General features: G+C 41.0%; 5 protein-coding genes across 5 annotated transcripts; 4 read left to right on the top strand and 1 right to left on the bottom strand.

Moving 5' to 3' along the window:
• Window positions 1–330: 330 nt before the first annotated feature.
• Aud_004875 (Fcf2 domain-containing protein) lies at window positions 331–1326 on the top strand (the record flags this gene model as incomplete). The annotated part of the gene is made up of 3 exons (XM_043289811.1): window positions 331–509; window positions 569–740; window positions 952–1326. The coding sequence occupies 3 exons, from the start codon at window positions 331–333 to the stop codon at window positions 1324–1326; spliced, it is 726 nt and encodes a 241-aa protein (XP_043145746.1).
• A 208-nt stretch (window positions 1327–1534) lies between these two features.
• Aud_004874 (purine-nucleoside phosphorylase) lies at window positions 1535–2866 on the bottom strand (the record flags this gene model as incomplete). Its single annotated transcript, XM_043289810.1, has 7 exons — window positions 1535–1579; window positions 1636–1915; window positions 1976–2178; window positions 2243–2307; window positions 2369–2448; window positions 2521–2599; window positions 2656–2866. The coding sequence occupies 7 exons, from the start codon at window positions 2864–2866 to the stop codon at window positions 1535–1537; spliced, it is 963 nt and encodes a 320-aa protein (XP_043145745.1).
• A 1306-nt stretch (window positions 2867–4172) lies between these two features.
• Window positions 4173–4962, top strand: Aud_004873 (mitochondrial 37S ribosomal protein uS10m; the record flags this gene model as incomplete). Its single annotated transcript, XM_043289809.1, has 3 exons — window positions 4173–4225; window positions 4284–4708; window positions 4787–4962. The coding sequence occupies 3 exons, from the start codon at window positions 4173–4175 to the stop codon at window positions 4960–4962; spliced, it is 654 nt and encodes a 217-aa protein (XP_043145744.1).
• Window positions 4963–5302: 340 nt separating this feature from the next.
• On the top strand, window positions 5303–6705 carry Aud_004872 (tryptophan--tRNA ligase MSW1; the record flags this gene model as incomplete). Its single annotated transcript, XM_043289808.1, has 5 exons — window positions 5303–5710; window positions 5760–5840; window positions 5909–6024; window positions 6074–6192; window positions 6254–6705. 5 exons carry the CDS (start codon window positions 5303–5305, stop codon window positions 6703–6705), a joined length of 1176 nt encoding a protein of 391 aa, XP_043145743.1.
• Window positions 6706–8100: 1395 nt separating this feature from the next.
• Window positions 8101–9724, top strand: Aud_004871 (pepsin-like aspartic protease; the record flags this gene model as incomplete). Its single annotated transcript, XM_043289807.1, has 3 exons — window positions 8101–8295; window positions 8363–8681; window positions 8778–9724. The coding sequence occupies 3 exons, from the start codon at window positions 8101–8103 to the stop codon at window positions 9722–9724; spliced, it is 1461 nt and encodes a 486-aa protein (XP_043145742.1).
• Between the last annotated feature and the right edge of the window lie 3418 nt (window positions 9725–13142).

The following is a 13142-nucleotide window of genomic DNA, read 5'->3' as shown; positions in this document are numbered from 1 at the left end:
TTGTTGTCTCTATTGCTGGAATATTTGAGAGTGACTGCTTCCTATTAATGGATTAAGAACGAAACCAAATTATATGTGTATTTGTATGATAATCCATACGCACTATATCCATATCTAAAGAACAAGTTGCCTGAGATACTGACATGGAGTGCTGGAGACATGCAGATAGGCTACTTACACATGTAGGATGATGACTAATAGGCTTGCATCACGGGATTTAACTATCCCCAACACAGCTAAACGGACTTGGATTTTTCCACCATAAATTCTTTCATTCAAACCTTTCCTCACTGCCTTGCTTTACCTCCTCTTCACCAAGTTCCCACGAATATGCAAATAGAAGCATGTGGTAGAGTTGCATTGCAATCTCTTGAAGAGGGTGGCCTGAATGATCAAGATATCGAACAGCTGCTTCTTGAGGCTGAGTCTCGATTGCAAACATGTAAAGATCAGCCAACGGGCACTTCTCAGGGCCAAGCCATTGGCCACTCAGAAAAGCCCTCCTCGAAGTAAGCATCTTCCTTATCACTCAAGGTCAATTGAGTTGTTGCTGATGGTGTGGTTACAGCATTCCGAAGTTAACAACTGACTCCTCATTACAATCTTATATTGCGCAGCAAGACGATGTTGCCTTAGCTGATACGAAACGCATCATGGGTCCCTTGCAAATGAGTTTATCTAATAAGAGCCTGTCCACTCTTAAAACCCAGCAGGCTTCTGTCAACCCTTCAACACATAAGGTAAGATTCGTGATTATCTTGTCTCGCCCTTTCCCCTCCATGCTATGAGGAAAATTTCCCAATGCGTAAGCCCTTGATGCAGCTTCAACAGTCCGTATTGGCCTGCGCTGCGCCAATGAGAGCAAATTTTCATAGTTACTCTGAGCATGATCTATCCACATTTAGCTCGTCTTGTGACCTATTGATGGTTCTTTGCTAATATCTTTCACAGGAAAAGCCGACCGCCGGTGCCGATTGGTTCAATCTTCCAAAGACAGAATTGACAACAGAACTCAAAAGAGATCTTCAACTCATCAGGATGCGTTCTGTATTAGATCCGAAGAGGCATTACAAGAAAGAAGGCGGCAAGGCACAGCCTCCAAAGTACTCTCAGTTGGGAACAATCATCGAGGGTCCAACGGAATTCTTCAGCGGTCGTATTGCCAAGAAAGACCGCAAGAAGACCTTCGTTGAAGATGCTTTGGCTTTGGAGCAGGAAACCAAACGCTTTGCGTCGAAATACAGGGAAATTCAGTCATCGAAGCAAAGCGGCAAACGATCATTCTACAATAAACTTCGTGCGAAAAGAAACCGTCAAAGAAAATGAGACAAATTCGCAGATGTTGAAGGACATAGATCCAGTGAAAGCTTTGATACAACGGTCGAGTTATTCTTCTGACGTGCCATTTCCTAGCCACTTGTGAAGAGATCTCGTCATGATCGTCTCAGAAAATTGCTCTTGCGCGCTCCTTATCCAATCGTGGCATTTGCTTCGTGAGGTAGCCCGAATCTTTGATCCACTCACGGAGTTGAAGCTATTGGCTCCGATAGACATTTGATATGGCCCTCACGACGAGTTTCTGCTGCTGTATCAATACCAGTTCACACAGATAAACCGCTCAATGCGGAGGCTTACCTGCATATCGATGGCTGCTGTGCGGCCAGCTTCGAGGACTTCTTCGTGGTTTGCCTTCCCTTCTTGCAATATGGAATCCAGCTCCCTCGCGTCCTTGACTTGAAGAAGATGATCATCTCCTCGGGGAACTGGAGAGAGGACCGCATTATTGGTTACCAAGCTGAACGCCAGTACCCTAATGCCGCAATGCCTCGCGACGATTATTTCTGGTACGGTGGACATGCCCACCAGATCAGCCCCAACTTGGCGAAGCATACGACACTCGGCTCGAGTTTCGTAACTGCGAATGATTAGTGCATGCTGCATACGAATATATGGTCGTGGAGAAATAGTTACTCACCTGGGACCCCCAACAAAGGCATACACACCCTCGTGTAGTCTTCGTTTACTGGTTTCGCTTGTCACTGCTTTCCACGCCTGGTGTGCATGGCGACGGAGCTCGAGATCGTATGCGTCAGACAACGCAGGGAATCTGGGTCCGAATTCCTCCGGGTTTGGCCCTCGCAGAGGATGTGTTCCTGCGAAACCTGCAGGGAAGATGTGCTGCAATTTTTCACAGTGTCAGTAAGCCTAGCTTGCAGCATCCTTACATGTTTATTAGACATACATCGTTGATGATCACGATGTCTCCTACCGCATATTCGGTATTGAGGCCTCCGGCGGCGTTTGTTACTATATATTTGTGCACGATTACTAAAAGCGTCTCGTGCTAGAGAAAGCGTGGGGTTCTCACAAACAATAGTGTCAATTCCAAGAAGCTTAAAAACCCGGATTGGAAATGTCACTTGATGTATCGAGTGACCCTCATAGTAGCTGCATGCGATATAGAAATGTTAACCATTTTCAATAATAATATTCAACCGGGAATGAGTTGAGGGCTCTCACTGTGCACGGCCCACCATGAGAACGGCTGGGATACGGTGGGCAAGTAGTCCAAATACGAGTTTTCCCGCATGTCCAGGCACTTCAAGAGGTCAGAAAACAGCAGGTTGATATTGAGCTTCAATGCTTCATTTTTACCTGTCAGACAAGGGAAATGGGGTATGGAAGAATATTCAAATTCTGCTCGCGGCTCATCATGGATGGTATTTGCAAGTCCTCCCAAACCGGAGCCACAAACAACTGCAACACGAGGGTGTTGTAGAGTTTCAGGTAGACGTTCCTTCAAGAAAGAGAAAGCTTCAACCGCCTCTTCAAATAGTGACTTGTTTTTTGGTGCTTCTGACAACATTCTGTGCTCTGGAATAGACTAATCAGTGGAAATGTGAGGCGAGAAAATGAAGTTCCATTTTTCCATTTAGATGCATTCAATGAATGCTCTAGAGCAGTTTCTAGTTTACCCTAACTATGAAGAGGTAAGCGCCACTTCCAGAGGTATTGTGGATCCCAAAGGGCTAAGGTATTCACTCTCTCCAAGAGCATGACAGTCTGTTTCACCCGTGAGATGAGACGGTGTACGTGCTCTTTCTCCTTCATGACTATAAATCAGCTTACTATCTTACCTACAATCAATTAAGCAGCAATAACTTGCCTCAGGCGCTGTTAATCCATCACTTAAAGCAGAATGGGAATTCAGAATGATAGGTGCTTCTCAGGCATTGGTATTATTAATCTGCTTCACCAACTTATAATTTTCTTCAGGCACTGACTTGAAAGGGTACAGCCTAGCTAGTCTATACATAGGCGTGGTCCTATTGCTGCACAGTTTCACTACTCGGCATGCCCTAGGTACACGAGCGCAGCCAGATATCTCCTCCAAATTCGAGATTTTGTTAAGTAGACCTGATAGTTCTTCAAGAATCACAGACTATGTCGTTAAACGTAGGATACAATGATCGACTGCAGTTGACCCATGCAGTAGTGTAAAATATCTGCTGGCACGGGGCAGGACCGATTATGTGGAAGACAGTGGAGGACATCACCCAGCTGTAGTGATGGATGTATATAAATTCTGAATTGCCTGGTGAGCACTCAGCAAACAATAATGATGGATGAAGTTAAGTATCAACATGTAAATGTTCCAGAAACAATAATATTAAGGCGTTGACTTGTCACTTGAGTTACTACTATTTGCAAAGATGGGTGGAGGACCATGTTCCCTAAGGTAGACGAGGCGGTCAGCAGACTATCTAATTGACTGGATCTTCTGCTTTAGTTGTCTGGCAGAAAAGCCAAGGTATCTCCGCATCTTCGCAAAAGTTGACAGGATTGTGTGTCTGTAAACCACCTATCTGTCGTCCTGCCCAGATACACTATGTCAATTCCTCTCGGTCCACGTTTTCCTTTACGAGCTGCTAGGCATCTGAAGGTATTCAGAAGTGAATTCCCATTTCGCAGTGTGGCCTGTAAAGCTGATCTTGCTAAAAAAGTTCGCCTTATCCGCACCTCGCAGCATCTCCTCTTCAGCCGAGCTGGACATCGGAAACTCTAGGTCGTCTGAGTCTCGCAGCGATCCAGTCACAAGCTCAGAATTGTTAGAGATGCCTTTCACCTGTTGGATTTATTTTTGGTTGGTAAAGTTCCTGCACTAACAAATCATGCTCAGATCAAGAGATCCAGCTCCTTCGTCAGAGCCAAGCGCCAAAGAATGGTTGGTAATCCAGTTCTCTGCGAGCATTCTATGATGCGCCATGCTCATCGGTAATTAGGTCAGAGCGCTTGGACAGTGTTGGTCAGAAGGCCAGACTCCCGCGGAGCGTACAAGCGTTGTATCTTCGGCCACTTCGGAGGAAACCTGAATTTGGTCTGCCAGTCTGCGATCTTCAACTCAGGTCTTATAGCGTTCGCAACTTGGAGTTTTTTGCTGACTTTGCTGTACGCGCTGCATATTACCTGAAACTTCCTGTTTCGGGTCCGGTTCCTCTGCCACGGATCGTTGAGCGCTGGACTTTCCCGCGAAGCAATTTCGTTCACAAGAAAAGTCAGGAGAACTTCGAGCGAATAACCCTCCGCCGGTTGATTCAGATCAAAGATGGACATCCCCAAGCTGTACAGGCATGGCTGGCTTTTTTACGTAAACATGCCTTTTATGGCGTGGGTATGAAAGCAAATGTGTGGGATCACGAAAGTCTTGGTATGGTCTTCTTCCGCTATAATAACTGCCTGACTGGAATCGTGTTAAGGCTATATGCTTACGGAGTGTTGAATCTAGACGTGGCACGGAACATGGATGAAGCACTGCCCGATATCGAGAAGTCGCTTGAACCTTACCTCTCACATTTCGGTCATCGGAGTGACGGATCGGATCAGCGCGCGGTATTTGATCTTTTAGAAAATGAGCGTTTCACTCAGAACAAGAGTCCCTTGACAGACATTCGCAAGGATTGACCTCATGCTTGTGGTTAGGTTAGGTTGGTTTTACTCTGCTTATAATTCTCTTAGCATCTCGGTAATCAACCAACTTTTCTCTGGGGCCCATCAACACACGTAGTAATTTTATGTCGTCAATGAGATACCCAAATCTGTAAGGCAGTATCAGTATACCTCTCATCAAGATCCGGCCTATGTGTAGTACTCAAAGTATAGGTGGTCGAGTTTTTAGCATCATGAAGTATCACGTGGTTTAAATATTTCGTCGGAGTGCTAAGCTTATATCCTTTCAAATAGAATGCTATTCACACAAATACGGGTTTGCACCAAGATTACCATCTCAGTCAACAGATTGGATATGCAGGGATCCAATCGCCACAACGGTCAAGTTCTCAGGGTTCTGCGTGGAGCAAGGAGACCTCGCGTTCATGCGGGGAAACCTGTGACGTCGAGAGAAGCTTCTCGCAGATACAGTAGCTCAGACACGGCGATATCATCTTCAGCAGCTAATCAAACCATATTCTCTGGGATTCAACCAACCGGTGTACCGCACCTAGGAAATTACCTCGGGGCTCTGCGTGAATGGGTACGGCTACAAAATGCTGCGAAGGAGGGGACCAAATTGTTTTTCTCTATCGTCGACTTGCATGCGTTGACAGTGCCACAAGATGCCCCCCAGTTACGAAGTTGGAGGAAAGAGACCTTTGCAACACTCATCGCCGTTGGCTTAGACCCGAATCGCTCAACGATTTTCTACCAGTCCGCCGTATGCAGCATTCACTCTGCGTTGTAAGGTTTACTGACCATAACATTAGGTCCATGCGCACGCCGAACTGTTTTGGATTTTGTGCACAATAGCCTCTATGGGATATCTCTCCCGAATGACACAGTGGAAGGTTAATATCCAGACCAACTGCCAACCTGGTTTAGTGGTGAGGAGGAACAGCTAGCTGACGTCGTCCAGAGCAAGCTTCAGTTGCCTGATAACGCAAATTTGGAAGACTCGGCGGCGAGGTCAAGGTTGCGATTGGGGTTGTTCTCATACCCTGTTCTACAAGCGGCAGATATTCTTGTTCATAGGTATACCGGCCAGTTATCGGCGCCTTTTCACATTACTGATGTAGATCAGAGCCACCCATGTTCCTGTCGGAGACGATCAAAGGCAGCACCTCGAATTTTCGAGAAACACTGCGAATAGTTTTAATCATGTTTATGGACCCATTTTCCCGTCACCAGAGGCAATTATATGTAAGTGGCTTTTAGTTCTTGCGGAGGGGCTCTGTGATGGGAAATTGACGACTATCAATAGCGCCTGCTAAGCGGGTCATGTCCCTCAAAGAACCGACATTGAAAATGTCCAAGTCCCATGCCGACAGACGCTCAAGGATCATTCTTACGGACTCGCCCGCAGATATCTCCAAGAAGATCAATGCTGCGCTCACAGACTCGGAATTGACCATAACATATGACCCAGTGCGTCGGCCTGGGGTGGCGAATTTAATAGAGATCTTGAGTCACTTCAACGGACGAACTTGCCATGAGATAGCCATGGAATACCGTTCAGCCAGTCTTCGCGCTTTGAAGGAACATCTAGCCAGCACGTTGTCCAATCACCTTGAGGGAATAAGGGAGAAGTATCTCTCACTTGTAGGAGATCAGACTGGCTACCTTGATTCTATAGCAGAACAGGGTCGTGAAGCCGCGCGGGTCAACGCTGAATTGACAATGGAGCAAGTCAAAGTCGCCATGGGGTTGATTTAGCCCTCGGAATACGTTGTCATTGTGCTCTGCAGCACGTATCTAGGGTTGGTTAGACGTCCTATGAGGGTCAGTTCATAATGATGGCCACTGTCAAGAATTACCTCACTATCACCTGACTACTTCACAACTACTGATTATGCAATAATATATATATACAATAATATATATATATATATATGTGTATATGTGTGTGTGTGTGTATTATGCGTATAGTCGGTGTGTGTGTGTATTATGCGTATAGTCGACTGTACGTGATCTACTCAGGCAGGAGTACGTCATCCATATTGGACAATGGCTGCTGCCTACAGAGTCAGACTGGTAGGTAGGCCAATTGCGTGGAAAGCACCAGAAAAGCCTAAGGGAAATGGAGCCCAGAGGAGCAAACAAAGATGAGGGTGTGTGACAAGTGAGAGCGTTGCTGGGAGTGTGTGGTGTACGTGTCCCGTCCTTATGTATGGTTTTGCCGAGAAGCAAGTGACATCCTCAAACATACTGCAAACTTTGATAGTAGGCTCCTGGTAACCACCACCAATGGGTAAATTCCAAAATTGCAGCAATGGACATGTTACATATCATTGTGTGCTACTAGCAGGGTTGTGCGTCATCAGGAGTACTCTTTACATCCCAGTCAGGATACGGTAGAATATATTGAATAATGTTACTGAGCAGTATCTGAAAATCAGTTTCCGCATTCTCCGATCGTGGCTGTTTGCGGCGGTCTAAAGCCCCAGGCCTCGTGGCTAGGCTTCCAGGTTCTTAATCGATCCTATGGAGTACGTGCACTAAATCTTGAAGTGGGACTGGAAGAGCACTACGGATTTACGATATTGCTTATTCACCTGATGATCATCCGGAATATTAGCACCCCTCCCATTGGAACCATAAACTTACGGAGTACTGAAAGTCTGAAAGCGACCAAGGGCCCACCATTGATGACGACAGCAGCCGACATACCATGGTATTTATGATGCATGAAATTGATACTTATTCCGCTCCTCCGACTACGCTGGCTCGACCGAGCCTACTATCCCCGGGCAACTCTGGCCTGAAAAGCTGGGTAAAGCGATGTATTATCTGCTGTTCACCTTAATTGTGCCGGTACACGAAGGTGATTGACCCATTGTATTTGTTTGCGAGCAATACCGGCAATATCATAACACAGAAGAGTAGGTCACTTCTACCATAGCCAATAGGTCATCCTAGGGGCGCAATACGGGCGTATGTGCCTAGGGTGTCCTAGGCTTTGAAAACCTCCAGACTATCTTCAGCCGATGTGCTATTCTCTCAATACCTGCTGATGAATGAGTTTCTACAGCTTCTGCGGCTTTATACAATCTGGGTCCCTTCACGAGCAACTCTGCTAGTGGTGCGAGATAGCACCATAGCAGGGCAATCATGCGGCATATATTATCTCTCCTTTCTATTGTGTGTCTGACGGTGAAACATGGTGCCTGCTTAACACTGCATCAGAGGGATGTTCCTGCTGTGGTCTCACTGGATATCAAGCGTAGCATTATTTCAGACCCTGTGGTGAGGGACCGAGTTCGGCGAAAACGGGACAAAACAGTCAGCCAAACGCTCGATAATGAGGTGAGTGATGTATCCCCAGAAGTTGACTTTTCGGTTCATCAGTCAGATCATATTTACATTCAATCAGGAAACTCTGTACTTTTGCAACGTGACTTTCGGCAACCCTGAGCAAGCTTTGCGCCTTGTTCTCGACACTGGGAGTAGCGATGTATGGTGCAACGCGGCTAATTCAACATTGTGTTCGGCTTCGAGCGATTCCTGCAACATATCCGGTTCTTATGACCCTGCTTCCTCATCAACATATGCCTATGTTTCATCCGATTTCAATATATCATACGCCGATGGAACCGGCGCCGTTGGCGATTATGCAACTGATATACTCCATATTGGAGGGTCAACACTAAAGAACCTGCAGTTTGGAATAGGGTACTCGTCTAGTTCCTCAGGTAAGTCGACCCCAGCCTGGGATTGGACGAATTTCCGCTCTGCATGTACCTGCAGTGCTTCAGTGAAGGGATCTAATGCTGCTTCTCTTGATATAGAAGGCGTGCTAGGAATTGGCTACCCATCGAATGAGGTTCAGGTGGGTCGGTACGGCAAAGACGCTTACCCAAACCTTCCGCAAGCTATGGTCGACCAGGGATTGATCAAATCCAACGCCTACAGCCTTTGGTTAAATGATCTTGAATCGAACACGGGATCAATATTATTCGGGGGTGTCAATACAGAAAAGTATCTCGGAGAGCTGCAGACTTTGCCCATACAAAAGGTCAACGGGCGGTATTCGGAGTTTGTGATCGCATTGACTGGAGTTGCGTTAGACTCGGAGTCGCATCATAAAACTTACTCATCAGATGCCTTACCGGCGGCGGTACTGCTCGACTCCGGCAGCTCTTTGACCTATCTTCCTGACTCCATCGTCGAGAACATATATAGTGACCTCAAGGTCGCATATGAACCTTCGAGCGGGGTCGGTTACCTGCCATGCAGTTTGGCGGGAAACAACATGAATATAACATATACGTTTTCATCACCGAATATCACGGTTATGATTGACGAACTTCTCCTCGACGCGGGCGACCTTCGATTCCGGGATGGTGCACGTGCATGTATATTTGGAATTGTCCCCGCCGGAGACAGTACTGCAGTTCTCGGTGACACATTCTTGCGCAGTGCATATGTCGTATATGACATAGCCAACAATGAGATATCTATCGCCAACACAAATTTCAACTCGACGAAGGACAACATACTGGAAATTGGCGTTGGAACTGACTCTGTTCCCAGTGCCACCCAGGTTTCTCATCCAGTTACATCGGTTGTAGCTGATGGCTCTGGGGCAAGAATTGGGGCGCCGACAGGTGCATCTTCAACGACAATGCCGTCAGTAAGCTCAGCGGGCGCTTTATCGGCCGGAGTTGCGAGAGCCCAGAAGCAGCACCTGGCCATGGTCTTGACAGCTGTTTGGGGTGTGCTGAATTTGTGGTAACTCTTTCTACTTCTCGTCCTCGACATCAGATGGCCATTCTGTTTGTCCCCTGTTCCAGCTGATTGTAGATACCCCCGCAAATCAATTTCTCATTATCTTCTTTGGTACTAGACACCTTTTTCCCCAATCTTGTGCTTGTCTTTTTTTAGTTGCCCTCCGTCCACCCGCCCACGCAACTATATGGTCTACGCGTAATAGGCTGGTCATTGGGAAGGGATGGGATTGGAGTCGGAAATCCTACTACTACATCCTTCTATCTTGTTTTCAGTTGTATGAACTCCCTCCTAATATTAATCTAGGTACTATATTAGTCCCTAGGTTTCCTCCCTGATTCCCTGTTTATCTTTCTTGCTGTGGGAAATTCCCTTCTGTATATTAAATATCATAATAAAGATCACAGCCTAATTAGCATTGTATATAGGAATTCTTGTCCTATCACAGAGTAGAGAAAGCTAAATAGCTAAGGGTCATGATAGAAAGACACCCTGGTATGGCCAGCTTTCATTAACTTGGTATCTCAGAGGAAGTTAGTTGATTACCTCTACCTTTCTAGTTAATGTAGCCAATGAAGTTGATAATCAATATATGATACCACATGACGTGGGACTACAACAATATAAAAAAAAAGAAGAAAAAAGAGGAAAAGCATTGACATAGAAAAATGAGACCATCATCTATGAAAAATAGACAATGGTACGCAGCCAAGGGCCTCTACCAGAGGTAGGAATGCAATAGTCATCTATAAAGAAACAAATGATGGTACGCAGCCGATCAAACAGAGTCAAATCAGGACTTAAAAACAAGGACACAGCGGCCTCTACCAAAAGGTAGGAAAACGCAGCCGGTTGTTAAATCAGGACTTGAAAAGGCCAGGATGGGTCATAGTGTCGGCATTTAATGTCTGAACTCTGAAGTATTTGGGTGATACGGTCCTAACTCTTTACTAGTATTACCTAGTTCTTGATTATATATGCGAGTTTACTGCTATCTTAGTGAGTTTAATAAACTAGCTTTTAGAATACTACAGTGGGGTACAAAAAGTATTTGACCACCTTACCGCCTACTATTCTGCCCACAGAATACCACCAAATGCGTAGATATCCATTATCCATTACCTAGATATCAACAACCAAGATGGGCCAGATGGGCCATAGAGGCAAAGTATTGTCTATTACAGTACTTAATCTCTTAGATATAGAATTTATACTTTTTAAGCTTTAGCTTAATACTTATATTCTAAAGCCTCTTTAAAATCTTATAAATATACTCTATATACTTTTTTTTTTTCTTTCTCTAGTATAAAGAGTATATTATATTTTATTAGTAAGATAAATAACTATATTTTTCTAAGAGCTAATTAATTATTAATATATTTTTTTAATACTATTAATTATTTTTCTAATATTAAATAGATATTTTTATATATTAATGCCTTTTTTTATAAAGGAATCTAGTAGTTATATTATAATATATATTATATATAGGATATATTATTCAGATTATTTAAATAATATCATAAATTTAATATATTCTCTATTTAATTATTCCTAAGAATATTATTTCTGGAAATAATTTCTCTTAAATTAATTTTCTTAGATTCTAATCCTTTCTAAGAATTATTATCTAGTATTATAATTTTTATATAATTATTATAATATTTTAGTATTTATTCTAGTAATTTTATTATTATTACTCTCTATAATAACTTTATTTCCCTCTATTTAAATCTATAATTAATTTATATACATTATTTTTATTTTTCTTAGAACCTTTAGCTTTTTTATAAATACTAGATTTATAATATTATTTATTACTTTCAAATTAGTTATTACCTTAGCTAATTAATTAAGAATATTTATAATTATTCTTAGGTACTTTCTATATTATATTATTACTATAAGATACTCTATCTCCTATTTTAATAATAATATTATTATTAATAACATAGGACAGTATTCTCTAATTATTTTTCTTAATAATATATTATATATTAGTTCTTAAAGTATATTATCTAATATATTATATTATACTCTAGGTATCTTTTATATTTTTATAAGAGTATATAAGAGTATTTAAGCTTCTAGTATAAATAGATATTATTATTTTTTTATAATTTCTAGTACTTCTAGCTAAAATTTTACTATATATCTATTATTAGACTGGTTAAACCCAAACCCGGCGGGTTGGGTTTAAAAAATGGGAGAACCCGGCCCAACCCGCAAAAATAACAACCCTATATAATAATATTATTCTTAAGATTTAACTTATATCTAATATCCTAGATTCTAAATAATATATATCCTTTTCACTCCTTAATTTTTTTTATGAATTTATAAGTTTAGTTAATATACTTTTAATTCTATTAACTATTTCTAATCTAGCTCTTATAGCTATATAGTTTATTAATCTATTCTATTATTATCTTATAGATAATTATTCCTAGATATTTTAAGAATCTTCTAAAGCTATTTATTATTAGGGTTAAGGCCTATTTACTAAATTCTATACTCTTTATTAAGTAGATTAATAGATTAATTAATAGTAGCCTAATTTATTATAGAAAAATTCTCTTAATCTAGCTTATTCTAATTAGTTTTTTCTTATATTAGAATTAATAATTTAATTAATTTCTTTAAATATAATATCTTTCTATTTACTAGAGCTATATTTATTACTAATTAATAATTCTTAATTAATAATTATAAGTATATTTAAGTCCTTAGTAGATTAATGGTTCTATAATTAATAGAGTGTTTATTCTTAAGCTATATCTTAATTTTCTTATTATTTAAAATATATAGTATATTCCTTATATAGCCTTGTACATTATTTATTAATATTTTTAAATCTAATAATTCTAGTAGTATTATAACTATTTTTACTAATTATAGTACTAAGCTCTTTACAACTTATAATTATTCCTTTCTATCTTACTTATTCTCCCAGGGTTATTATTTATAGATTTAAAATATATACTTTAGTTTTTAATATTAGAAATGTAATTTCTTCTTTAATTATTCTTTTCTTATTAGAAAGTATTAAATAAATTATATCTTAATTTTATTAATTATTGCCTATAAAAATCTATATATTCTTAACTTTATAATTAAGTTAGCCTTCTATTATTTATATAATAGCTTATAATGTATTTATTACTAAAAAATTCTAGTTATTTCTCTCCTATTAATATATATTAAAATTACATAATTTATTATTAATTATAACTATTAACTTAATTATTTCACTAAGTATATTAAATTATTTTATTTAGATTAGCTTCTTCTAGATCTCTAGCTTTAATCTTTCTTTGAATTATAAGATATAGGCATTATTATTCTAATCTAAATAGGATATAATTTATTAGAACTTAGAAGTATAGTCTTTTATATATCTAATTTATCTATTATTATAGCTATTA

The sequence above is a fragment of the Aspergillus udagawae genome (assembly GCF_001078395.1).
Source record: "Aspergillus udagawae IFM 46973 DNA, scaffold_3, whole genome shotgun sequence".
Taxonomy (NCBI): domain Eukaryota; kingdom Fungi; phylum Ascomycota; class Eurotiomycetes; order Eurotiales; family Aspergillaceae; genus Aspergillus; species Aspergillus udagawae.
Note: the sequence above shows the minus strand (reverse complement) of the source record. Positions and strands in the feature narration are given on the sequence as shown.